The sequence below is a fragment of the Diospyros lotus genome, chromosome 9, assembly GCF_014633365.1.
Source record: "Diospyros lotus cultivar Yz01 chromosome 9, ASM1463336v1, whole genome shotgun sequence".
In the NCBI taxonomy this organism is placed as follows: domain Eukaryota; kingdom Viridiplantae; phylum Streptophyta; class Magnoliopsida; order Ericales; family Ebenaceae; genus Diospyros; species Diospyros lotus.
Genome location: NC_068346.1, coordinates 7,016,022 through 7,041,954, shown reverse-complemented (window position 1 = coordinate 7,041,954; position 25,933 = coordinate 7,016,022). Strand labels below are relative to the sequence as shown.

General features: G+C 33.2%; 2 protein-coding genes across 5 annotated transcripts in view; both read right to left on the bottom strand.

The window, feature by feature from the left end:
- The window catches only part of LOC127809780 (caffeoyl-CoA O-methyltransferase-like), a 60,234-nt gene extending 54,246 nt beyond the window's left edge, over window positions 1-5,988 (bottom strand). The window contains exons 1-6 of one of the 2 annotated variants that reach the window (XM_052348861.1): window positions 5,393-5,988; window positions 4,644-4,701; window positions 3,675-3,760; window positions 3,219-3,363; window positions 2,793-2,924; window positions 2,131-2,672 (exon numbers count right to left, since the gene is read on the bottom strand). In XM_052348861.1, coding sequence (XP_052204821.1) covers window positions 2,382-2,672; window positions 2,793-2,924; window positions 3,219-3,363; window positions 3,675-3,760; window positions 4,644-4,694 — 705 coding nt within the window. In that variant the 5' untranslated portion in view covers window positions 4,695-4,701; window positions 5,393-5,988 and the 3' untranslated portion in view covers window positions 2,131-2,381. Of the gene's footprint in view, window positions 1-2,130; window positions 2,673-2,792; window positions 2,925-3,218; window positions 3,364-3,674; window positions 3,761-4,643; window positions 4,702-5,392 lie in introns of those variants that run through there. The other variant, XM_052348862.1, reaches the window with a different exon arrangement.
- Window positions 5,989-9,408: 3,420 nt separating this feature from the next.
- LOC127810544 (caffeoyl-CoA O-methyltransferase-like) lies at window positions 9,409-24,333 on the bottom strand. Of its 3 annotated transcripts, none has more exons than XM_052350083.1 (6): window positions 24,162-24,333; window positions 23,524-23,581; window positions 14,322-14,407; window positions 10,377-10,521; window positions 9,949-10,083; window positions 9,409-9,845 (listed from the first exon to the last, which is right to left on the bottom strand). In XM_052350083.1, exons 2-6 carry the CDS (start codon window positions 23,572-23,574, stop codon window positions 9,540-9,542), a joined length of 723 nt encoding a protein of 240 aa, XP_052206043.1. In that variant the 5' UTR covers window positions 23,575-23,581; window positions 24,162-24,333; the 3' UTR covers window positions 9,409-9,539. The 3 variants fall into 3 exon arrangements, with proteins under 3 accessions (XP_052206043.1, XP_052206041.1, XP_052206042.1); XM_052350081.1 differs by lacking the exon at window positions 24,162-24,333 and adding an exon at window positions 24,011-24,129; XM_052350082.1 differs by lacking the exon at window positions 24,162-24,333 and adding an exon at window positions 24,011-24,110 and having other exon boundaries at window positions 9,409-9,830.
- Window positions 24,334-25,933: the final 1,600 nt, after the last annotated feature.

Genomic DNA, 25,933 nt, shown 5'->3' with positions numbered 1-25,933 from the left:
GCACATTTGCTTTCGGTGAATTTCCAACTTCTACGACACTGGTGTTACAAATATGTTTCTCATGCACTTCTGTAACCTCCCTCTCGAGGTTTGATGAGCCATCAAAGACCAAATCAATTTTGTCAGCCACATTCTTCGCAGTCATCTGTTTCTTCATCATGATACTAGGAGAAATAATGCCCACGTTCTCAAGACAACTTCTACAAGATGGAATCAAATACGATCAAGTCAATGGTGTTTTCTGCCGCATACACCACATTCTTAATTTGATTCGTCTGCCCAAATTCTTCACTTCTTCGTGCGCATGGATCTAAAGAGATTCAATTTGATCCCACCCTTTACTCTAAGAATCATAAACTTCTTGCAATTTGATACCTGCTCTAATTAAATTCTCCATAAGAGAATTGACTGCAATTTCAGACACCATTGTGTCTAATGTTTATCTCAAGAAGGCGGCGGAGATGCAACTGTCTTTCAATTCCCAACCAAACTATTATAATAACTTAATAACGTACAAAGTCAAAAACCATTTTGGGATTTTATTTTATTGTTCAAGAATTCAAATAGAATTAGAAGCAAGTAGAATAAAAGAGGATTACAGCACCAGAACAATAACAGGCATCGAGTAAACTTAAGTGGCGATGAAACAGATCCTACATAACAAGGTCCATCCATGGAATCTGTAAAAAATTAGATTGCGAGTTCACATAATCTTAACTAGATTTATCATTAGACAGTAGTCACTATACGTGCTTGGAGAGGCTGAGCGCCACGGTCGGTCAAGCAGCCATTGAATAAACAATAATTTTCGGGAATAACTGATCTTACCCGTGGAGCTAGCGAAGGCCTAGTTTTGCGCTTGACCAAAGGGCGTGGGCGTCGCAAGACTGGGGGCGACGAAGGGAACTGTCGGAGAATAAGATCGGGTGGCAGGGAGGGAAGCTGAAAGGTTCACCGGCGAAAGGTCAAACCCAACATGCTGCATATATTAGGATTATACAGAAACTAAAGCCCTGTAAGCAATTTCTTATGGACTAATGATATTCTAAATTGCACGGAAGGAAAAATAGAAATGGAAATAATAAATATTTTTTATACGAAATAAAAATAAAGACATGATATTTTTTTTAAAAAAAATAGAAAATGGAAACACAAAGTAAAAGTGTACATAAAAAATATGAGTTTTTTTTTTATAAATATAATTTTTAATATAAAAAATATTTATTTAATCTAAAAAAATGATTAATTTAAATCAATGGTAACACAAACACCGAGCAATCGGCGACCAAAGGGAACCAAGCAATCAAAGTTGGACATAGCAACCTCGCGAAAAATTGCACCGAGCAACTGAATCGACGTAGACACCAAGAATTGAGCAATCGATGGTGAGATGGAATTTAACAATCGGAGTTAGAAACAGGGACCTCATGAGCAATCGCACTAAGCAACTGAATTGACAAAGGCACCAAGCACTAAGCAACTGACTAGCAAGGGAGCGATGACAAATAAATGATTGGTCATGGCCAAAAATGAAAGGATTGAGTTGAGAGATATTTCAAACTTCAAAAATTAAGGTTAAGGCGTGAGGACTGAAGAGAAGAAAGCATGCAAAATCGATTGATTTGAAAATATATTTTCTCGTGAGAGATGGAAGAAAATTTTTAATAATTTGGGTTTATTATGAAATGTCCCCCAAATGTTTCTAAAATTATAGAAATGACCTAAAAATTTTTTTTAAACGTTTTCAATGTTTTCAAAACGAGAAATGTCTTAGAAATATCAAAACAGTATATCCCAACCGTTTTCTTACATCGGAGATGCTATTTATACATAAATAAGGCTCCTAAAATTATAATATTTTTTAAAGTAATTATAAATATTTTTTTACAAAATTATTAATTAATTTTAAAATATTATAAATAATTTCAATTTTAACATTATTTATAAGTTTGAAAAAGTTAAACACTTGTTAATATTATTCTTTTATTAAATAATTTGATGAAGATAGTATCTTTTATACTCAAATAGTATTTAAATATGCATACTCGGGGGTGAGTACACCACAACCACCAATACGTATGTTTGGTTAATTCATTGCATCTGTTTTGGATGAAATAGAACCCCCAAATCCTGTTCCTTCTCTTCTTGCTCCATTCATCAGTCCATTGCATATAGGAAAGTAATGATGCTTTCCACATCGAAACAAAATAGTAAAGATGAAGAGAAATAACCTATAAAAAGCCTTCAAATAACATAACAAGACCAAGGGCAATCATCCTTTTAAGACATTTATTCCATGCATATAGAGGAGTCAGTACTCCTAATACCAACCCTTGGTTTCTGCATAAGGTTGAGCAGCCAGTAGTACAATAGCTATTCCATTAGACGGCGCGCCTGCAGAGAGTGACACCATCACCGATGGAAATCTGAGCGATTTCTACCCGGGGATCCAAGGCTAGTTGATTATTGAGTTCTATTATGGCCCTTCTGCTGTCTCGGAGGTGCTCAGGAACTTCTTCCTCTTCACTAGCAACTGAAGAGTACCATAGAGTGTTATCATACGCAATAATGCCACCTACCTTCACCAACTCTATCAGTTTCTCATGGTACTGAATGTAGTTGCTCTTGTCAGCATCCACAAAGGCAAAGTCAAAATCCATTTCTCTTTTATCCTGCATTAGAAGATGGGTTTGGTTCTTAAGACTGGTAAGCAGATTAATTTGTACATATATGTCTATGTGGGTAAATATCCCGTGATGATGACAAGCTAAAAGTCTTTAAGTGAAACTTACATTCCTTAACATTTCATTGAGAACAGGATTGGCTTCTGATTGTATGAAGTTGACCTTATGCTCCACGCCAGCCTTTTGAATGAATGGCAATCCGACTTCATATGCTTCTCGATTTGGGTCTATTGCTACTATCTGTTAAATAAAAGATAGGCCTCACAAGAAAGAAAAGAAAGTCGTTTTTAGGGGTAAGAAGAATGACAAAATATCCGCTGTTTCTTCTCTTGTAAATTTCACCAGCATTAATTTTAACTTTCTAATCTAATTAAAACTTGGTCGCCAGGTAGCTCAAATATTGAATATACTTGATCTAAATGGAGAATGCAAAACGCATAAAAAAGTGAAAACAGGCCAACTATAATTAATGCAACCAACTGTTTTTGGCTTGATGACAAATAACAGCACGTGCAGTCGACAAGAAGTCCCAACCTGGCCATCATCAGGCAAGGCAAGAGCTGTAGTAAGAAGAGAATAGCCTGTGAAAACCCCAATCTCTAGTGTCCTCTTGGCGTTCATCAGTTTCAAAAGCATTGAAAGTAGTAGTCCTTCATCAGGCGGCACCATCATCTCCATTCTACAATTCAAATTGCAAACTTGTTATCCAACAATTGAGCTCGTCAATGAACAGAAACTTTCTGGTAAACCTAGCACATTCGTCCCCAACTTTGAAAAGAAAAGGTCTGAAAGCATATATTTAAATGGTTCCTGGACCACCACACTTCTCTCACAATCCTACAACTGAACAGGCCGAAGTTGCAGAATTAGGAGCTTAGTTAGGTGCAGTCACAAGTCTGCAGTATTCTCTGCTGTAATTTGGCCTAGAGTTATCATGACTAGTTTAGTTATTATGAGAAGATACCAATAATATCTAAACAAATCCCTTACAATGGGCCATATTTTTTGAATGTTGCGTCTCGTATGCCCTTGAGTTGTTCGTGCTCTCTTGGATATGCACTCGTATTCAAGATATACTGAAAAAATAATCAAAAAAGTAAATGATTTATGACTTGAGCCAGAGTCAATGAATTGCTTAACTAAAACATCTACATGTAAAGAGATAGAGATACAGGGCTTTCAATATAGAACTGAAAATGTGAACCGTACAAATACGGGGCTTGTGACTTGAGCCAAAATAAGATATGGCTTTACAACTGAAACAGGGCGATGACTTCAAAATGCCAACCATAGTGCTCCTTATGATGAAATGATGATTCTTGCAGGTGATTAAATAAAAAATGTCTCCTCCAATTCATTTTCACACTTCAGGCAAGTTATATTATTCCTAGATAAATGCATGTATCTCCCCTACCGTCTGGGTAGGATTTGCATCCTAGTTGCCCCTTAGATACAGAACCAAAGCCAAAAGGAGTTGTGAACAGGGGCGGATGTAGGCGGGCTCTGGGGGTGGGCTATATTAATATTTAGTTGGGCTGGGCTGCCTAGACTTTTATATATATTATATATGTATGTATATTTATTACTGTTCAGTTGGGGCTGACACGGCGCGCCCCCCCCCCCCCACATTCGCCCCTGGTTGTGAATCATGCTTAACCAAAACTCATAGCAAAACAAGAGAGAAGAAGAGAGCATGACGAAGATGAACTCTCCTAGCAATTGAAGTCTTATTTGCTATGTTACACGCTCCCCCATTTCCACATAGAAGAGAGAGAGCGAGAGAGAGAGAGAGAGAGAAAATATTACCAGAACCATTTTGGAGAAAAAAAATAATAATAATCCAATCATGTATAAGATAAATAACGGTCATTCTAATTGCTTTGCTGGTCTTCATGCTGTGGAGTAAAAGGACAGGATAGTACCACGAGAAACACTAAATGCTGAAAACAGATGTTAAACCTGTTGAAGAGCCTGGCTCTTGAGGATGGTCTTGAAAACTGCATCTGCCATGACTAAGCTGCATAAAAAAACTCAATGATTCAGGAAATGAAAGTAAACATTCAATTAAGGGCAGATGGATTCACTTACCTTTTAACAACTAAACTTTAGGATAGGAAGGCAGAGAGAGAAAGAGAATGATCTAACTAAACCAGGCGTAACATTTTGCTTAATGCCAATTCGGTTCTTTTTTCGTAAATACTACCACCCAAAAATTATTGTCTTTTGTGACTTTTAGGATCCACAAGTTTCAGAGTAGTCACTTTCCCAAAAAAAGACAAAAACGAAAACAAAATGTCGTCCAACCCACATGCAAACGTTCCAACTTCAGATTTCTAATTCTAAATTCTAATTGTTATATTAAGTACGGGGCTTTGAGCATCCATTCCAATTCTGGAACCCATGTATTTCAACCACACACGCGCCCAATTACTTCAAATAAAACCACATACAAGGAGACAAGAAACAATATAAAAATTCCTTCAAAACACTAGAAAATGAAAATTAACCGGCATAACTCCCTCTAAGCTCACTATTTCCTTTCATGCCAGCCTATCTAGCAAGCAATCACTTGTTAGTGATGATGCGTTATCGAAATCCCTCAAACACCATATGGGCGTAAATATTCCAATCCAAACCACACCTCAACCGCCATATGGAGTAAATTCTGCTAGTGAACGAGAGAGGGAGAAGAGAAAAGAGAGTCATACCTGAGCCTCCTCACCTACAAGAAGAAGATGGATTTGTCGATCAGAAGTATGAAGTCTGCATATTTATTCCCCAAGTGCGTTGCGGAGGTGACAATCAAATGATGCTCGTGGTGATGAGCCCAGATCTGCTGTCTCAAAATGCTGTCCCTTTGGCTGTTCCTCCAATCAGAAATGGCCACGTCACCAGATAATTAAACATCACTAAAATGCTGTCTCTTCAAGTTAATGGCAGCCAAGTTAACGTCATCTTCCAAAATCTGCCAAAGAAGATATTGACCTTCTTCTTGCCCAGATCTTCTTCCACCTCTCGGGGTCCGGCTCCACAGTCACCAGCGGCGGCCACGACACCGCCTTTACCTTCTTCCCGGAGGACGACCTCCGCCACACCAGCACCAGAAGGAAGCCGATCAGCACCGCCACCTCCGTCGTCAGCCCAGATCTGGTTGCATGAAGAAGACTTGGGGTTGCTGGTTGAGCAGCTTTTCTATTTTATTTACTTCCAATCTCTTCTTTTTCGGGTGCTTTTTTTGTCTTTGTAAATTTGGTCATCTGTGAACTCTAGAAATATCAACTTACAACTAATTTCAGCTAAGAAATAATTTATGCCCAATTGTGAGTGGTTCACTGTGAATAACTTCTTTTATGTTCGAATTATCACTTCTTGTTCAAGTGTTGATTCACCAAAGCATGAACATGTTTTCTGGGATTCTTAACAGAATCAGGTATCAGAAAGGGCAGCTATGATCTTTGATATGGATTATTCTGGTTGAGGCTGGATCTGAAAGCTATATCAGCCAACAAAGATACGGCCAATAATTCAAATGACTATAATTGACTTCAATACAAGATTATGATTTAAAAGAGATACCATTAAAAAAGAAATAACTAAAAAATACAAACTCAAGAGACTTCTTGCTAATGTACACATTTTCAGGCTACAAGAAGTTTAAATCTAGTAATTCTTGATGCTGCACAAGCTATATAGCACTATTAAAACCCAGTTCTCTTTCTTCCATTTCTACATTTCCATCTCTCGTGTTCAAGACTAACTAAAGACTAACTAGACATTTTCTCAAACACCTAGTGTGCATTACTTCCCCAAACAAGCAGCTTCTAGTGAGAAAGGAAAATTTGTTGCTGTGACTTAGGGTGTGCACGGTCCGGTTTGGTCGTTTTTGATATTTTTAATATGTCAAACCGCTTGTGCGGTTTTTCTATCAAGACAGATCACGCAGTCTGATTTGGTGAGTAGAAACCGCACCGAAGTGCGGTTCGATGCGGTTTCCACGATTTGTTCAAAATATTAATTCAGTCATTTTCGTAGTACAATTTTTATTATTTAATAAATTGTTTCATCAACTATTTAATTTATAAATCAAAATAAATAAAATAATCTTTTATTTATACAATTTGTAAGCAGGTTGTTAACAACAAACAGTTTGTTTTACAAAACAATCAGTTTGATTGTTTATATATAAACAAACAGATTGTTTATTAATCTGTAATTTGTTTATACAAATAGAACAGATTGTTTACAATTTGTTTAGTGTTTAGTAGATCTATTTTTCTAGTTTGAAAATAAATTATTTTATAATTTTTTTATTATTACATTATACTCGGGCGGTTCAATTTTAAATAGAACCAAAAAATTCTCAAATCATAAATCGCACGGTTTGAAGATTTCTCAAACCGTGTCGGATTGTTTATCTCAAAAAACTACACGATGCAGTGCAATGTGGTTCGATTTGATCGATTTTCACGATTTGTCAATTTTTTTGAACACCCTTAATGTGACTCTGCGAAGAAGGAATTTATGTAAGATCACTGACATGATGGAGGATGACCATTCGAACGCCGCCGAGACGTCACCGTTGCTCTGGCGCCGGTTCCCGACCAAATCTGGGCTGAGAAGATCTGGGCAAGAAGAAGGTCAATGTCTTCTTTGGCAGATTTTGGAAGATGACGTTAACTTGGCTGCGGTTAACTTGGAGATACAGCATTTTGATGATGTTTAATTATCTGGTGAGGTGGCCATTTGTGATTGGAGGGACAGCCAGGGACAGCATTTTAAGACAATAGATCTAGGCTCGTGATCTGGGCTTGTGATAACATCATCTGGAGTAAAAGTCACGCATCCAAGTCCGCATGGGGAATGCTGGCAACTGTTATGTTGCCTACCCAACGGTGGGCAACATAATAATGCCTGGGGAATGCTTTTCTAAGTTTCTTGGCACAATGTTCTAGGTGCAGCCTGCGTTGGCTGCAGTAGTCATTCCCATAATCATGGGTAGGAAAATTTCGATAAATCGAATTAATCCAATCAAATCCATTAATAAAATCGATTGATTTGATTTTTCATAAAAAAATATTCGATTCAATTATGTTTTTTTTTAAATTAATTATTCAATTCAATTTAATTATTTTACTGAAATAATTAGAAAATCAAATTAAATAATTAAAAAATCGAATTAAAATGCACTGTAAAACACTTTCCAAATCGAGTCAATACTACACCGTGTAACACTCTCGCGTGTTAATTTTTATTACTCGTGACCTAACCTTTCCTTTCTCGGCCACTCACCTCACCTGGAGCCTAGAGACCAAAACTGATATATGGAGAGAGAGAGACCCTCGCATCACCATCAGTAATGGTCATCTCCGCCTTCCACGCCTGTTCCCTTGCCGTCGGCAGTTGGTCACCCTTGCATTTCCTTTCGTTGTTTGGCCATCCCTTTCATCTCTTTTGTCAGAGCCACATCGACGACCCATATTGATAATAGTCCCGATCATTCCTTCACTTCCTTGTACTTGGACGATTGACCCACACTGACTTCCGTTCATTGAGTTCCAAAGTTCAGTGTTGACAATATTGAATGTTGCCCCGACTCAACTACACCCAAACAATTAGGCATTTGTGAGAGCCTTCGAAGTATTGTCCATTCCTAGGTCGGGAAGTAAGCACGAGAGTCTTCTTTTCCTTCTTCCAGTTGAAGGGCATCAGCAAAAGTAGCTGAGTTTCTTTGAATGGGTTGCCAAGGAGGAAGCTGTTGAAGACTTTTGACAACTCATACAAGAACTTCAAGGTCGGCTACTTCAAAGTAACCTCTCAACAAGACATGTTTGCCTTCCTTTTAGATGATCGAACAGTCGTTATAAGTTCCTCTTGTGCTGGAGCAAGGAGCCGAGCTCGGTGCTAGGCTTTGGGGCCCCGGCCCAATGGATTTGTATAGTCAAACTTTAAAAAGTATACAATATTGTTATTGGTGTTGTTAACATTATGGTCAATTTTAATTTTATTATGTTTACCTTTTATTTTACCAATATTTTTTGTTATTAATATTATAATGTTAATGACTATTATAATAATAATACTATTAGTAAGATCTAAAATTCATATTTTACCATGTATGTTTATATTAATGCACACATTTAAAACAATATTTGACCACAAAAATCATGACTGGGCACGCTTCAATAATTAATTAAGCTCAGTGGCAACATGAAATTAATGTGGAGAAACTATATAACCTTGTATGGTGAGGGAACCATGTAAGCGTGGCTATTAGAAAAGAACTGCTATCCAACCTAAGAGATGGAAGGATAATGTCACAAACAGTGAAGTCAAAATGGGAAGTAGAAAATCTTTTGCTCAGGCTGTAGGCTGTGAAGAGAATTTTGGCTAAATTGGATAGCTTGATCCAGTAAACTTGAGAGATAAAGTGGAAAACTTAGCTTACCTCTTTATTCAAGACTTGTCTCCCCATTTATACTAGGAGTCCCAACAACTCACAGGGTAAGGATTCAAGAAATAAGGACAACAAACCGAAACTAAAGGATAATGGAAAAATAAAGGAATATGTTGGACAGGTCCTGTTCTGAGGAAATTGAAGGGGTCCTGCAGAAAGGAAGGAATTTTGGTACGGCTAAGTTTGAATGGGTCTTGAGGTTGACAGTCTTGACAGATAAAGGCTAAGAGAGATAACAACAAACAACATGCCAAGAACAAGAACAAGAGCAATCGTGAATCATCCCTGGGGGACAGACATTTATTCCATGCATTGAGAGCAGTCAGTACGTACTCTTAACACACACCAACCCCTAGTTAAAACATCCATTAATATTGCTACAATCAGCATGCAATTTATCATTAGGCGACGCGCCTGCAAAGAGTGAGACCATCAGCGATGGAAATCTGCGCGATCTCTATCCGATGATCATGGGCTAGTCGATGGTTGAGATCCATTATGGCCTTTCTATTTGCTCGGAGATGCTCCGGAACTTCTTCCTCTTCACTACCAACTGTAGAGTACCACAGGGTGTTGTCATACGCAATAACGCCACCTATCTTCACCAATTCTATTAGTTTCTCATGGTAGTGAATGTAGTTGTCCTTGTCAGCGTCCACAAACACAAAGTCAAATTCCGTTTTGCATTTGTCCTGCATTAAAGTAAACTAGCTAGCAGCAGTAGTAAACAGATTTTAACATACAGGTGTGCGTGCGTGCGTGTGTGATTGGCATAAACATTCCAAATAAAAAGTCTCAAGTGAAGCTTACATTACTTAATAACATTTCATTCAGAACTGAATTGGCTTCTGACTGTATGAAGTTGATCTTATGCTCCACGCCAGCCTTCTGAATGAATGGAAGTCCAATTTCGTATGCTTCTCGACTGGGGTCTATTGCAACTACCTGTAAAATAAAGCATAAACTTTAGAAGAAAGAAAACATGTGGCTACTTTAAAGGATAACAAGAATGACAAAATATCCCCTCTTAAGTCTTTTAACTTTTCTTATAAATTTCCCAGCATTTTAGCTTTCTAATCAGTCTCACTAAAACTTGGTCTCGCATGGCTCCTATGTCGAATATACTTGTTCTAACTGAACAGTGCCAAACAAATTAATTAATAAATAGTGAAAACAGGCCAACTGCGTACAATGTCACCAGCAGCTGCATACAAGATAATTAAAGAAGTTTCAATTACCTGGCCATCATCAGGCAAGGCAAGGGCTGTAGTAAGAAGAGAATAGCCCGTGAAAACCCCAATCTCCATTGTCCTCTTTGCATTCATAATTTTCAAAAGCATTGAAAGTAGTAGTCCTTCATCAGGTGGTACCATAATCACCGTTCTACAGTTCAAAATTTTCCAACTTTTTATCCAATAATTGGGCTCGTCAATCAACAGAAAAGATAAAACTTTCAAAACATATTATATTTATATATACATACATATACATAATATAAATACTTCATGGACCACATAAAGCTCTCACAATCCTACAAGTAAGCAATCACTAGTTGCAGTCCAATTTGGCCTAGAGTTATGATCATGACTAATATAGTAAATAATGATGCTTGTAACTCAACAGTTTAATGCGTTTTTGGACCATCCACACACATTTTCTAATTTTCTAATTAAAACTTAACAGCCACGGATAAGTCAGCCACCAAATTCCTACAAGTATCATAGGAGTTGTCCACAAGTTCAGGGAGTAGTATATATTTAGAATATATTAATATTTCTGGAGGTTTCGGTCCTCACTTTGCTAATTAGGTTGGCGGATGATATTTTTTTTAAGTAGTTTTACTCTCATTTTGCAAAACAGGTTATTTCCTAACCCAAACTTAGGACATTTCTGTAAAAAAAAACTACTTTAGCGTTATGACCAAGATTCACCCTCATATGTTCTTTCAACTAGCCAGGGTATTCCCCTCTTCCTCTCTCTCCTTCTCTGTCTCTTCCTCATAATTAGCATTACTGAGAAACAATTCCTTTTATCATTGCTTCAATGATTTGGATGGAAGATGCTAATAACACTACAAAAATTTCGGATTTTAGTGACAAAATATTTCTGTCGCTAAATCCAAAAATCTGTCGCTAAATCAATTTAACGGTGGATTAGCGACAGACTTTTTTCATCGTTGGAGCAATCGTTGCTATCTTTTTTTGTGACAGATCCATCGCCAATTTAGCGATGGATTAGCGACAGAAATTTAAATGTATTTTTTTTTAAATTTAGTGACGGAAATTTTCGTTGCTATTTTTAAAAAAAATTATAAAAAAATTAAAATTTATTTTAGTGATAGAATATTCCGTCGCTATTTTTAAAATTTTTTTATAAAATGTATTTTTTTATTTTTAAATTATAAAATTAAAAATTAAAAAAAATTGTCGCTAAAGCATATTTATAAATAAAAAATAAAAAATAATAATAATTAAAAAATAAAAAAAATATTTTCACTACGTTAGGAAAAAAACACTACAATCATGACAAAAATAAAATTATTAAAAAAGAAGATAATTAATTAATACTTAAATATTTAAACTTTAAATATAATAAAAAATAGAATAAAATTAGAATCTTAATAAACATTTCTAATAATTTATTGAAAATAAATAAAATATATAAATAAATAAAATAACACACAAAAAAAAAGAAAGAAGCATAAAAAATAAATGAGCAGCAAACAACATAACAAATAATTTTTTAATGAAATAACATAAACAAAAACATATGAAAGAAATAAAAGAACATTTCTTTCACAGAAAAAACATATAAAAGAAATAAATAATTTCTTTTTTTTGTTTGGAAAGAAAGAAAAATAAAAAAAATTAAACAAAAAAACTAATACTAAAAATGCTATAAATTTACTAATTTAACATGAGCTGTAAACAAATTTTAAAAATAAAAAGTAAAATAAATATCCAAAAAATAAAATAAATATCCAAAAAATAAAAAATAAAAAGTAATTTAACCTTGGCGAAGGCGAAGGCGAGGGCGAGGGCGAAGGCAAGGGGTTGCAAGCGAGAGACGTGGGTTAGGGTGAGGGGCAGCGAGCGAGAACGACAAAGCAAGCAAGCGAGAGATGAGGGCGAGCACGAGAGGCGAGGGCGATGCAGCAAGTGAGGGCGAGAAAGCGATGGCGAGGGTGAGGCCACGAGCGAGAGCGAGACAGCGAGCGAGAGGCGAAATAGAGCGAGGGTGAAGCAGCGAGCGAGAACGGGGGAAGGGAGAGGCAGTGAGCGAAAGCAGGGGCAAGGGCGAGGGCGAGGGCGAGGCAACGAGCGAGATGAGAGGGCGAGAAGCCAGAGAAAACTAGAGAGCGTTAGAGATTTGGGGGAAGAGAGGACTTAGGGATTTGGGGGGAGATTTGGAGACTTAGGGATTTTTGGGGGGGAAGAGAAGGGGAGAGGGGATTTGGCTAAGAAAGAGGTGGGGAGTTTCCCGCATCTTGCATTTATTTATTTTTAATATTTATTAATTAAATAAAAAATAATATAATTTATAAAAATAATAAAAATAATCATTTAATTGATAAAAATAATGTAATTTAAATAAAATTTTATTATTAAATAATTTAAATAAAATCTTATTGTAATTATCAAAAAAAAATTAATTATATTATAAATCTAATAATTATAATAAATTAATTTGATATATTGAATTATTTATTAATAGTTTGTTATCTTAAAAGATTAATTTTTTTTTATAAATAAAAATTATATTAAACGAAACCTACCTAACATCTATAAATTATTAGGGTAAATTTCAAGTTTCACAAAAAAAAATTAAAAAATAAAAATTCAAAACTTCCATCGCACTTAGGATTCCCAATTACAGAGTAGAACAATACTAATGGCAGAACCCATTTGATCAATACAGTGCATTCCAGATTACTGAATTTCATCTATAACTCAGAGATAAAATTAAAGAGTACAAATAATAAAGAGATATATTCTTTCTTTTTTTTGTCAACATTAATGTTTTATACATAACACTTAAACTTTAAAAATAAAAATTAACCTCTATAGTTTTTTTATAGTATAACTATTAAAGGAAAAAACTGTTCCATATCTTCATTCGAAAACCATTCTGAATTATCTTGATACTCTCTTATCTTGATCAACAGATGTCATTTCTCTAATTGTTTATTATGAATGATTTAATTGTACATTTAATTGTATTACAATGTCTATATATATATATATTAGATAGTGACATATGACACTGTTATCAAGTATAAGACATAATGTCATCCATATATTATGATTTTTAAATAATATTAAGATTTTTAAACTTTTTATTTATTTGTCAAATGTAGTGTTTGTTTACATTTTGTACACATTTACTAAATATTACAAATAATTAATTATTATATATTTAATATATTTTTATTTTATGCACATAAAATATATTAATTGATACAGTTAGAATTTAGCAATATTATGATTTTTAATATTAATATATTTATTTAAATTTTATAAATTAATTTTTTTATATTAATCTCATGTTTAAATGTATATTTAATTTTTTATAAAATTTAAATATTTATATATTTAAATATTCATCTCAAATTTAAATATTTATAAATTAATTGAATAAAAAAATTAAAAAATTAATGTTAGTGACGGATTTGGACAATCTGTCGCTAACTTTAATTTTTTAATTTTAAATTTTTTGTTATAAAATTTAGTGACAGAAATCTATTTTCATCACTAAATTTTAATAACAAAAAATTTAAAATTAAAATTTTATTTTAATTATTAAAATTAATATTAAAATTAATTTTTTATTTTTAAATTTTGCGATGAAAATTATTTTCAGTCACTAAAATTAGTGACAGAAATAAATTCTGTCACTATATAATTTTTTTTGTTTTTTTATTATTATTAAAAATTAGCGATGAAAAATTATTTCAGTCACTAAAATTAGCAACAGATTATTGTTTTTGTCGTTAAAAAATAATTTTATTTTTTTATTTTATTTTTTTAGCTATGGAATTTTTTTCCGTCGCTAAAATTCACTGCTAATTCTCTCAAAAAAATTTTTTGTAATCCATCACAATTTCGTCGCTATTTTATAGCTAGAAATCGGTTGTTAAATCCCATTTTCCTTGTAGTGTAATATTTATATATACAAACCCTTACCTTGGGCCATATTTTTTGAATGTTGCTTCTCTTATGCCCTTGAGTTGTTCGTGCTCTCTTGGATATGCAGTTGTGTTCACGATGTACTGCCAAAATAATCACAAAAGAAAATGAATTTTGACTTAAAAGCCAAAATCTGTGTAAATTAAGAGATAGAAATACAGTTAGAAAGGAAAATAGAAATGAAACAGCAATTGAGAGACAAAGTGGACTATCAAGATACTTGGTTTATTACCTGTCAAATTTTTTAGTACTTCCATTCTATTCTCTAAGATGAATTTTATTCAATTAAAACCATATAAACAACAAGTTTTATCCATAAAAAACAATGCATATGTATACACATATCTATTCATGTGGCATGTTATCTTCCATTTTCTTCCAATCATCGTCAAAAACTTCTTAGCATTTGTTGAAATCTGAAACCATCTAATTCTTTTCTATTGTCTATCTTACCATCTAACGTGGACACACTGTCGTAATTTCACTTACAAATAAGTTGGCACAGTTAGCTCTCCAGACTGATTTCACAATTGAGCATTTAAATGCAGCAATATATAGCTTAATGTGATGTCCAGTTATGCATCAGATTCTCTAGGATGTTAAAGGATGAATAACTGAAACTAGGGCCTGTGATTTCAAAATGCATAAAATGAATTCTATTTCAAAATTATCTAGCATTTGCAGCTATATTTAAGAGGTTTAATGAGTTGAATAAAATGGCCACTCGATTGAGCTTAGCTATATATATATATATATATATCATGATAGAAATAATAAAGACTAAAAAAGAAAAAAAATGACTAACCACATCTACATCAATTATCTACAAAATAGAAATTCATAATAGATAGATTTAGATAACTTTGAACTCAGGAAATTGTTGTGGAAGTTGAGACATTTGTGCTAGTATGCCCCCGCAAGATTGGGGTACCGCAGCTAACACCAATCTTGTAGCATTGTCAAAAGAAAGAGGGAGGAATTCATATTTGATCTAATTCAAATGTATAAAATCGTTTCTGTACTTTTTATAGAAAAAAAACGTTTTTAACTATTCAAACAAACTAATTACACCTTATAGCCACTTTTATGCAAGATACCAAAAATACCCTTAATGAGATTTTAAAATAGAAAACCCACATTGTCCTTAGTTTCTTTTACCAAAATACCATTATCTCTTTCATATCACTTTTCTTCTCTCTCCTCTTTCAACATTCACGTTAGTCTCTTTCTCTCCATTATCAAACTATCAAAACTCAGTAATTCTTTATATATTCAATCTTTTTGCTTGTTGAGTCATTCAATCTTCTTCATCAATCGCAGCGCCATTCAACAAGTTTTTTTCTCTCCAACAAACAATTTCACTCAATCTCAAGATATCAATTCGATTTGTATTTGTTTTATTTTTTAAAATAACTTTTGTGTTCACATTGCTTATTAAGGTCGTGTAAAATTATTGTAATTGTGAACAGAACATATTTTGATAGATATCATTCTAAATATGTACTAATTTGGGTGATAAAAAAAATTTTCGGAACTGCACATCGTTATCGGGTTTTGTGGGCCACAAAGCCCGATCGGGCTTTGTGACCCACAAAGTCCCCCATCGGGCCTTGTGGTTCACGAAGCCCGATCGGGCTTTGTCCTATCGGGCTTTGTGGCCCACAAAGTCCCCCATCGGGCTTTCTAGCCCACAAAGCCCAAAAATAAATTTTTTCAATTTTTCTTGACTTTTTTTTATAAATTAATGTGTTCCATTAATACAAAAATGATGTCTTTTTATGTTTATTGGGTTAATTGAATGTATATATCACAACAAACATTATTATCTTTCACTTTGTGTGAGAATGTCCATCCATTATCAACACAACTAATACATAATCAATTGTTCTAACTAATATTGGACAAAACAAATATAATACTATGATAATAAACTTACGCAAGAATAAAAGTGTAATTTCTTAACAATAATTTATATTTTGAGACTATTATTGGACAACTTAAAAAAATCCCATTCTAAAAACAAAAAAAAAAAAAATCTGGCTTTATGGCCTACAAAGTCTCCCATCGGGCTTTGTGACCCACAAAGTCCCCCATCGGGCCTTGTGGTTCACGAAGCCCGATCGGTCTTTATCCCATCGGCTTTTGTGGCCCACAAAGTCCCCCATCGGGCTTTGTGGCCCACAAAGCCCGAAATTAATTTTTTTTAATTTTCTTATTTTTTCTTTAAATTAGTGTGTTCCATTAACACTAAAATGATGTCTTTTTACGTTTATTGGGTTAATTGAATGTATATATCCCAACAAACATCATTATCTTTCACTTTGTATGAAAATGTCGATCCATTATCAACACAACTAATACATGATCAATTGTTCTAACTAATATTGCACAAAACAAATATAATGCTATGATAATAAACTTACTCAAGAATAAAAGTGTAATTTCTTAACAATAATTTATATTTTAAGACTATTATTGGACAACTTAAAAAAATCCCATTGCAAAAAAAAAAAAAAAAAAACGGGCTTTATGGCCTACAAAGTCTCACATCGGGCTTTGCGACCCACAAAGTCCCCTATCGGGCCTTGTGGTTCACGAAGCCCGATCGGGCTTTGTCCCATCGGGTTTTGTGGCCCACAAAGTCCCCCATCGGGCTTTGTAGCCCACAAAGCCCGAAATGAATTTTTTTTTTAATTTTCTTGATTTTTTTCTTCAAATTAGTGTGTTCCATTAACACTAAAATGATGTCTTTTTACGTTTATTAGGTTAATTGAATATATATATTCCAACAAACATCATTATCTTTCACTTTGTATGAAAATGTCCATCCATTATCAACACAACTAATACATGATCAATTGTTTTAACTAATATTGGACAAAACAAATATAATGCTATGATAATAAACTTACTCAAGAATAAAAGTGTAATTTCTTAACAATAATTTATTTTTTGAGACTACTAGTGGGCAACTTAAAAAAAATCTCATTGCAAAAAAAAAAAAAAAATCAAGCTTTACGGCCAACAAAGTTTCCCATCGGGCTTTGTGACCCACAAAGTCCCCCATCGGTCCTTGTGGTCCACGAAACCAGATCGGGCTTTGTGGCCCACAAAGCCCGAAATTAATTTTTTTTAATTTTCTTGATTTTTTCTTCAAATTAGTGTGTTCCATTAGCACTAAAATGATGTCTTTTTACGTTTATTGGGTTAATTGAATGTATATATTCCAACAAACATCATTATCTTTCACTTTGTATGAGAATGTCCTTTCATTATCAACACAACTAATACATGATCAATTGTTCTAACTAATATTGGACAAAACAAATATAATGCTATGATAATAAACTTACTCAAGAATAAAAGTATAATTTCTTAACAATAAATTATTTTTTTAGACTACTAGTGGGCAACTTAAAAAAATCTCATTGCAAAAAAAAAAAAAAAAAAAAAAATCAAGCTTTACGGCCAACAAAGTTTCCCATCGGGCTTTGTGACCTATAAAGTCCCCCATCGGGCCTTGTGGTCCACAAAGCCCGATCGAGCTTTGTCCCATCGGGCTTTGTGGCCCACAAAGTCTTCCATCGGGTTTTGTGGTTCACAAAGCCCGAAATTAATTTTTTTTTTAATTTTCTTAATTTTTTTTTTCAAATTAGTGTGTTCCATTAGCACTAAAATGATGCCTTTTTACGTTTATTGGGTTAATTGAATGTATATATTCCAACAAACATAATTATCTTTCACTTTGTGTGAGAATGTCCATCCATTATCAACACAACTAATACATGATCAATTGTTCTAACTAATATTGGACAAAACAAATATAATACTATGATAATAAACTTACTCAAGAATAAAAGTGTAATTTCTTAACAATAATTTATATTTTGAGACTATTATTGGACAACTTAAAAAAATCCCATTGTAAAAACAAAAAAAAAATAATAATAATAATCTGGCTTTATGGCCTACAAAGTCTCCCATCGGGCTTTGTGACTCACAAAGTCCCCCATCGGGCCTTGTGGTTCACGAAGCCCGATCGGGCTTTGTCCCATCGGGTTTTGTGGCCCACAAAGTCCCCTATCGGGCTTTGTGGCCCACAAAGCTCGAAATTAATTTTTTTTTAATTTTCTTGATTTTTTCTTCAAATTAGTGTGTTCCATTAGCACTAAAATGATGTCTTTTTACGTTTATTGGGTTAATTGAATGTATATATTCCAACAAACATCATTATCTTTCACTTTGTATGAGAATGTCCTTTCATTATCAACACAACTAATACATGATCAATTGTTCTAACTAATATTGGACAAAACAAATATAATGCTATGATAATAAACTTACTCAAGAATAAAAGTGTAATTTCTTAACAATAATTTATTTTTTGAGACTACTAGTGGGCAACTTAAAAAAATCTCATTGCAAAAAAAAAAAAAAAAAAATCAAGCTTTACGGCCAACAAAGTTTCCCATCGGGCTTTGTGACCCATAAAGTCCCCCATTGGGCCTTGTGGTCCACAAAGCCCGATCGAGCTTTGTCCCATCGGGCTTTGTGGCCCACAAAGTCTTCTATCGGGTTTTGTGGTTCACAAAGCCCGAAATTAATTTTTTTTTAATTTTCTTGATTTTTTTTTTCAAATTAGTGTGTTCCATTAGCACTAAAATGATGCCTTTTTACGTTTATTGGGTTAATTGAATGTATATATTCCAACAAACATCATTATCTTTCACTTTGTGTGAGAATGTCCATCCATTATCAACACAACTAATACATGATCAATTGTTCTAACTAATATTGGACAAAACAAATATAATACTATGATAATAAACTTACTCAAGAATAAAAGTATAATTTCTTAACAATAATTTATATTTTGAGACTATTATTGGACAACTTAAAAAAATCCCATTGTAAAAACAAAAAAAAAAATAATAATAATCTGGCTTTATGGCCTACAAAGTCTCCCATCGGACTTTGTGACTCACAAAGTCCCCCATCGGGCCTTGTGGTTCACGAAGCCCGATCGGGCTTTGTCCCATCGGGTTTTGTGGCCCACAAAGCCCGAAATTAATTTTTTTTAATTTTCTTGATTTTTTCTTCAAATTAGTGTTTTCCATTAGCACTAAAATGATGTCTTTTTACGTTTATTGGGTTAATTGAATGTATATATTCCAACAAACATCATTATCTTTCACTTTGTATGAGAATGTCCTTTCATTATCAACACAACTAATACATGATCAATTGTTCTAACTAATATTGGACAAAACAAATATAATGCTATGATAATAAACTTACTCAAGAATAAAAGTGTAATTTCTTAACAATAATTTATTTTTTGAGACTACTAGTGGGCAACTTAAAAAAATCTCATTGCAAAAAAAAAAAAAAAAAAAATCAAGCTTTACGGCCAACAAAGTTTCCCATCGGGCTTTGTGACCCATAAAGTCCCCCATTGGGCCTTGTGGTCCACAAAGCCCGATCGAGCTTTGTCCCATCGGGCTTTGTGGCCCACAAAGTCTTCTATCGGGTTTTGTGGTTCACAAAGCCCGAAATTAATTTTTTTTTAATTTTCTTGATTTTTTTTTTCAAATTAGTGTGTTCCATTAGCACTAAAATGATGCCTTTTTACGTTTATTGGGTTAATTGAATGTATATATTCCAACAAACATCATTATCTTTCACTTTGTGTGAGAATGTCCATCCATTATCAACACAACTAATACATGATCAATTGTTCTAACTAATATTGGACAAAACAAATATAATACTATGATAATAAACTTACTCAAGAATAAAAGTGTAATTTCTTAACAATAATTTATATTTTGAGACTATTATTGGACAACTTAAAAAAATCCCATTGTAAAAACAAAAAAAAAAATAATAATAATCTGGCTTTATGGCCTACAAAGTCTCCCATCGGACTTTGTGACTCACAAAGTCCCCCATCGGGCCTTGTGGTTCACGAAGCCCGATCGGGCTTTGTCCCATCGGGTTTTGTGGCCCACAAAGCCCGAAATTAATTTTTTTTAATTTTCTTGATTTTTTTTCTTCAAATTAGTGTTTTCCATTAGTACTAAAATTATGTCTTTTTACGTTTATTGGGTTAATTGAATATATATATTCCAACAAATATCATTATCTTTCACTTTGTGTGAGAATGTCCATTCATTATCAACACAACTAATACATGATCAATTGTTCTAACTAATATTGGACAAAACAAATATAATGCTATGATAATAAACTTACTCAAAAATAAAAGTATAATTTCTTAACAATAAATTATTTTTTTAGACTACTAGTGGGCAACTTAAAAAAATCCCATTGCAAAAAAAAAAAAAAAAAAATCAAGTTTTGCGGCCAACAAAGTTTCCCATCGGGCTTTGTGACCCACAAAGTCCCCTATCGGGCCTTGTGGTCCACGAAGCCCGATCGGGCTTTGTCCCATCGGGCTTTGTGGCCCACAAAGCTCGAAATTAATTTTTTTTAATTTTTTTAATTTTTTTTTCAAATTAGTATGTTCCATTAGCACTAAAATAATGTTTTTTTATGTTTATTGGGTTAATTGAATGTATATATCATAACAAACATCATTATTTTTCACTTTGTGTGAGAATGTCCATCAACTATCAACACAATCAATACATGATCAATTGTTCTAGATAATATTGGACAAAGCAAAGATAATGCTATGGTAATAAATTTACTCAAGAACAAAAGTGTAATTTCTTAACAATAATTTATTTTTTGAGACTATTATTGGGCAACTTTGAAAATATCTCATTACAAAAAAAAAAAAAAAAATCGGGCTTTGTGGCCCACAAAGTTTGTTATCGGGTTTTGTGGGCCACAAAGTTCGCCATCGGGTTTTGTGGTCTGTAAAGGCCAAAAATGAAATTTTTTAAATTTTTTTGATTTTTTTCAAATTAGTGTGTTAGCACTAAAAATTTAAAATATAATAATTATTAAAAAATGTCTTTAGTAGTAAATTATTTTTTTAGGGGGAACCGAACATGTGTTCGAGACCCAACCAGTTATTAAAATATTAAAAAAATAATAATTAAAAAATAATAGTAATTATTAGAAAATAATAATAATTTAATAGTTGAAAATATATTATTATAATTATGATTTGCAATTATTATTACAATTTAAAAATTAAATAATAATCATCGAATAACAATTTTTCAATTATATATTTAATAATACATATATATTTAAATTTTTTTAATTATTATTATTAATTAATTTTATTTATATGTAATAATACATATATATTTAATAATTAAAAGGGGTGGAGGTTTATCGGGTCTGTTGTGTGGGGGTTAAATAGAAATTTAACCCTTTTATTTTTTTTTTTTGTATTGAGGGTAGTTTGAAAATTCATTATCTTTGTCTTTATTCTTAATTTTTAATAAAAGTGGATTGTTGAAAAGTCAAAGGTTATGGTTCAAAGCGGTAAAGTGGTTATTTTTTGTAATTATTTGTTTGGAGGGGCTAAAAACGTTTTTTTGTAAAAAAAAGGATAAAAACAAATTTTGTATTTATGGGGGAGTTATTTTTTACAATTTCCACAGGTTGAATTGGCAGCAGATGGTGTGGTTTTGGCCATGGCAGAATGAAAGTTGTGGTGAAAAAGAAACAAAAAAAACTTATTTGACACAAGAAAGGCCCTAAAACCATAAAAGGTTTGCCATGAGTTTATTAATTGAGTTTAGGTGTATATATATACACATCCATCGTGATAAAAATAACAAAGTCTAAAACAGAAAAATTGACTAATAACATCTACAACAATTACCTACATAGATAAAAATACATAGAAAACAGATTTAGATAACTTTGGACTCAAAAAATTGTTGAAGACGTTGAAATCTTTGTGCTAGTAATATCGCCCCTTAATTACGAAACCAAAGCCAAAAGAACTCACAAATCATGGATTACCAAATTACTATTCCTTATATTTATAAAACGAATAAAACTTGTAAGAAAATCAACTATGCTAATACTAGTAGATCAAAAGAGGAGCTAAAACAATATAAACTGATAGGAGATTAAAACTCGGCAAAAGGAGGGAGGGAAAGAGAGAGCTTGATGAAGAAGGAACTCTTGTTCTGGCAACTGGAGGCTTATTTTTTAAGTTACCCACAAACCGCCATGTGCACAGATTAATTACAATTGACAAAAGGAAGAAAATAGTAAATTACTCACACACCTCCTAAGATTAGGTTAAATTGACGAGGACCTCCCATCTCTTTTGGAAAAATTGCAGGAACCACTGCTGAGGTCTAAAAGTTGTAGTAGTTGGTACCTTTACTGTTAAAACGATGAAAATTAAAATTTCCAAAATACCAAAAATACCCTTCCATTTGCATCTCTCTTTCTGTGTCTTCTCTCTATCCTATCTGATGTCTTTTTCTCCCCCCTTTCCCCCTCATTCTCTCCTTTGGTGATGACAGTGACGGCGGCAACGTCGACATCCGCGTGTTCCCTCAATTCCAACCTCCCTTCTTCTCGATCGAGATGCTGGTTCTTTGATTTTTGAAGAAAACAACGACTAGGTTATTCAATTTGAAGAACCCAACATTTGGGTTCTTCAGATCAAAGAACCTAGATCTGGGATCTTCGATTGGAAGAACCTGACTCCCTCCTCCCCCACCCTCACCCTCACGCTAGCAATGTTTGGGTTCAAAGCAACTAGTGGTGGTTAGGTTGAATACAACCATCTCTCTCTCTCTCTCCCCTCTGCTTCTCTTTTCATCGCTGGAACCCAGGCCACTAGGTTTGCTGGCAGAACCCCCACAATGGCTAGGGTTTGAGAATGAGGTAGCGACCATTACCAATATTTTTTTATTTTTTATTTTTTGATTTTTCTAAATGATAGAGAGAAAAGGGAGAGATGAGATAGTGAGAGAATTGTATGAAAAAAAAAATGGTCATTTTATCTTAATTTTAAATGGCATGGGAAATCTCCTAAATTTTACGTAACCTTGGGAGTTGCTAATTAGTGTAATTTGCCCAACAAAATATTACAAGAGCCATTACAGAGAGGATAGAGGAATAAACAAAAATTAACCGAACTCATGTATAAGATAAAGGATGGTAATGCTTATCGTTGCATTGGTTTCCATGGTACGGAGAAAAAGGATAGGAAAATGCCGCGAGAAGACAATGGTAAAAACAGAGATTAAACCTTTTGAAGAGCCTCGCTCTTGAGAAGGGTCTTGAAAACTGCATCAGCCATGACTAAGCTGCATGAAAGAACTCAACGATTTGTGAATGAATGTAAACATTATAAGTTAAGGAGAGGTAACTTCACTCAACTTTTAACAACTAAATTTTAAAGATAGAAATACAGAGAGAGAGAGAGTCGTCTGATCCTCATACTACAAAGTTTCAGATCATTCGTAAATTCCACCATCCGATCATACTACAAAGTTTCAGATTAGTCATTTGAAAAGAGCCATCTGATCCTCATGCATGCATTCCAATATTAGATTTCTATTTCTAAATTATATGTAATCATTATATGAAGTATGGATGCGACGATATGAGTTTAAGCACCCATTCCAATTCTGTAAGCCATGTATGCATTTCAAGTACACGCAAACTCAAGCTCACTATCTAGCTAGCACTGGATTGTTAGTGACGATGTGCTCCTAAGGAAATTAATCAAACACCTTATGGGCGTAAATATTTTAAACCACACTTCAACCACATCTTTTTCTTTACTGTTTAAACTGCATTGACACATCCATCCATATATATTTAACGAAATCTCTGCGAGAGAACCATGAGATAGAGAGAATAAAGAGAGAAAGGTAGCCAAACCCGACTCTGCTCGCCGATCAGAAGAAGATGGATTTGCCAAAAGCATGAAATCTGCATATTTATTTGCGCCATGGCTCATACCAACCGCATCAAATGAAGATCCCCATTTCTGATTTGTTTATTCACCATCCTCGTCACAACGTCCCAAGTGTTGCAAATGCTGTCTGCACCATCCATTGGCCAATTGGCCGTTTGCATTAAATTTAATGGTGCCCGCTCAGCGATTCATATCACGGCTATTTCCACATGGACCAGCAAAAACATGAAATTCGTCATGATCTTGTTGATTCAAATGGCAATATAAATAGTAAATAAAATGGAAAAGAAAAGCTAGGATTTGTTTGAAAAAAAAAAGATAAAAGTTAAAATATATGTGTTGTTTTTGTAATAAAACAATAAATTTATAATTATGAAAAAACGTCCGTTTTCATCTTTTAATTTTAAAGATATTTGTAAAATAGAAAATGGTAAGAGGCACAGGGTGTCTCGGGCTCTTGATTCTTAAGTAAGTCTCAACCAAAAAAATAAAGAAATATCCAACTAACTTATATAAAAAATTTTGAAAATTTCAACCGAAAGAATGATTCTATATTTATAAGGGTCAAGATTGATATATGAAGGAGAATTTATGTTTTTAGAGATTATTTATTTTTAATCTCTAAGTAAAAATTTTAAACGTAAGTTAATGTATTTTTAATGGGTCATAACTAAAAGATTTCCTTGAAATTGTATTTTTAAGATTTGGGAGAAACTCAATCTCCTATACTTACCCACAAAATGCCTCCAAAAGAATCTCCCAAAAATTAACGGAAAGATTTTTAATACTCCTTCCTCTTGAACTTGTCTTGGACTTATACTTAATTTGTCAGTCACAACAATATGCAATTAATTAAGGAAAGCTGACACATCTATACAAAGCACCTCTTATTTGAATAGAGATGCTTTTTTTCTAAATTAGACCAAATGCGCTTGCCTGTGAAGGTCAATAGAACAATTTAAGTAGATTTTCAAGCCCATTTTTTAGGCTTCTAGTAGCACCTCAAAAGAAGATTTTACCTTCTCAAAAAGTCAACAACTTATTACTAAAAAATATATAATGTAACAAAGTTTTGAGTAATTTGAATTTTTAAAACATTATTAATGTGATTGATGTCAATATATAAATAGAAATTACTTTTACATCTCCCAAGCAATGGCAAAGCTTTGATTTGAAACTAGAATGGTCAACTAAATATAAGTATCAAGCAAAATGAAATAAAAAAAAAAAAATTTCTATACTTGTAATAACGTTTTAAATGTACAATTATATTATTACAACTATCCATGATTTTACACAAACATGCAATCATTCATCAAATTATCTCCCGTTTAATTATGTAATTTATTATTTTTATTTAAAAAACTAACTTTATGGACATTTGTTTTTTGTGTCCACTAACTTGTCTCCTTTTGATACCTAAAAATTAGGAGTTGAGCACACATCACTGATATAAGTTTAAGTTAATTGTCAAGTATTAGAAGTTTTATACCAAAAAAAGTAAAAAAAAAAAAAGGCAAAATTTGGGAAAACAGATCAAATTTGTGTTTATCCCGGAGAAAATATCATACCTGAGAGAAGAACGTCTTCTCCCGGGAAAAGAAGTTCTCCCAGAGGCAGAGTCGATCCTAAATTTTCTAAGGCCCAAGGCAAATTTTCTCTCAAGTGTGCCCTTTTATATAAATTAAATAAAAAAAAATAAAAATTATCAACTAATTAATTTTATTAAAATTAT

Excerpts from the sequence above, each read along its gene's own strand:
- LOC127810544 (XM_052350081.1), bottom strand. The coding sequence starts at position 24,084 with ATGTGTCAATGCAGTTTAAACAGTAAAGAAAAAGATGTGGTTGAAGTG. Across the intron at positions 23,582-24,010 it reads AAAATATTTACGCCCATAAG|CTTAGTCATGGCTGATGCAG; the intron begins GTGTTTGATTAA and ends TCTTTCATGCAG. Across the intron at positions 9,846-9,948 it reads ATGAAATGTTATTAAGTAAT|TTTACTTTAATGCAGGACAA; the intron begins GTAAGCTTCACT and ends GCTGCTAGCTAG.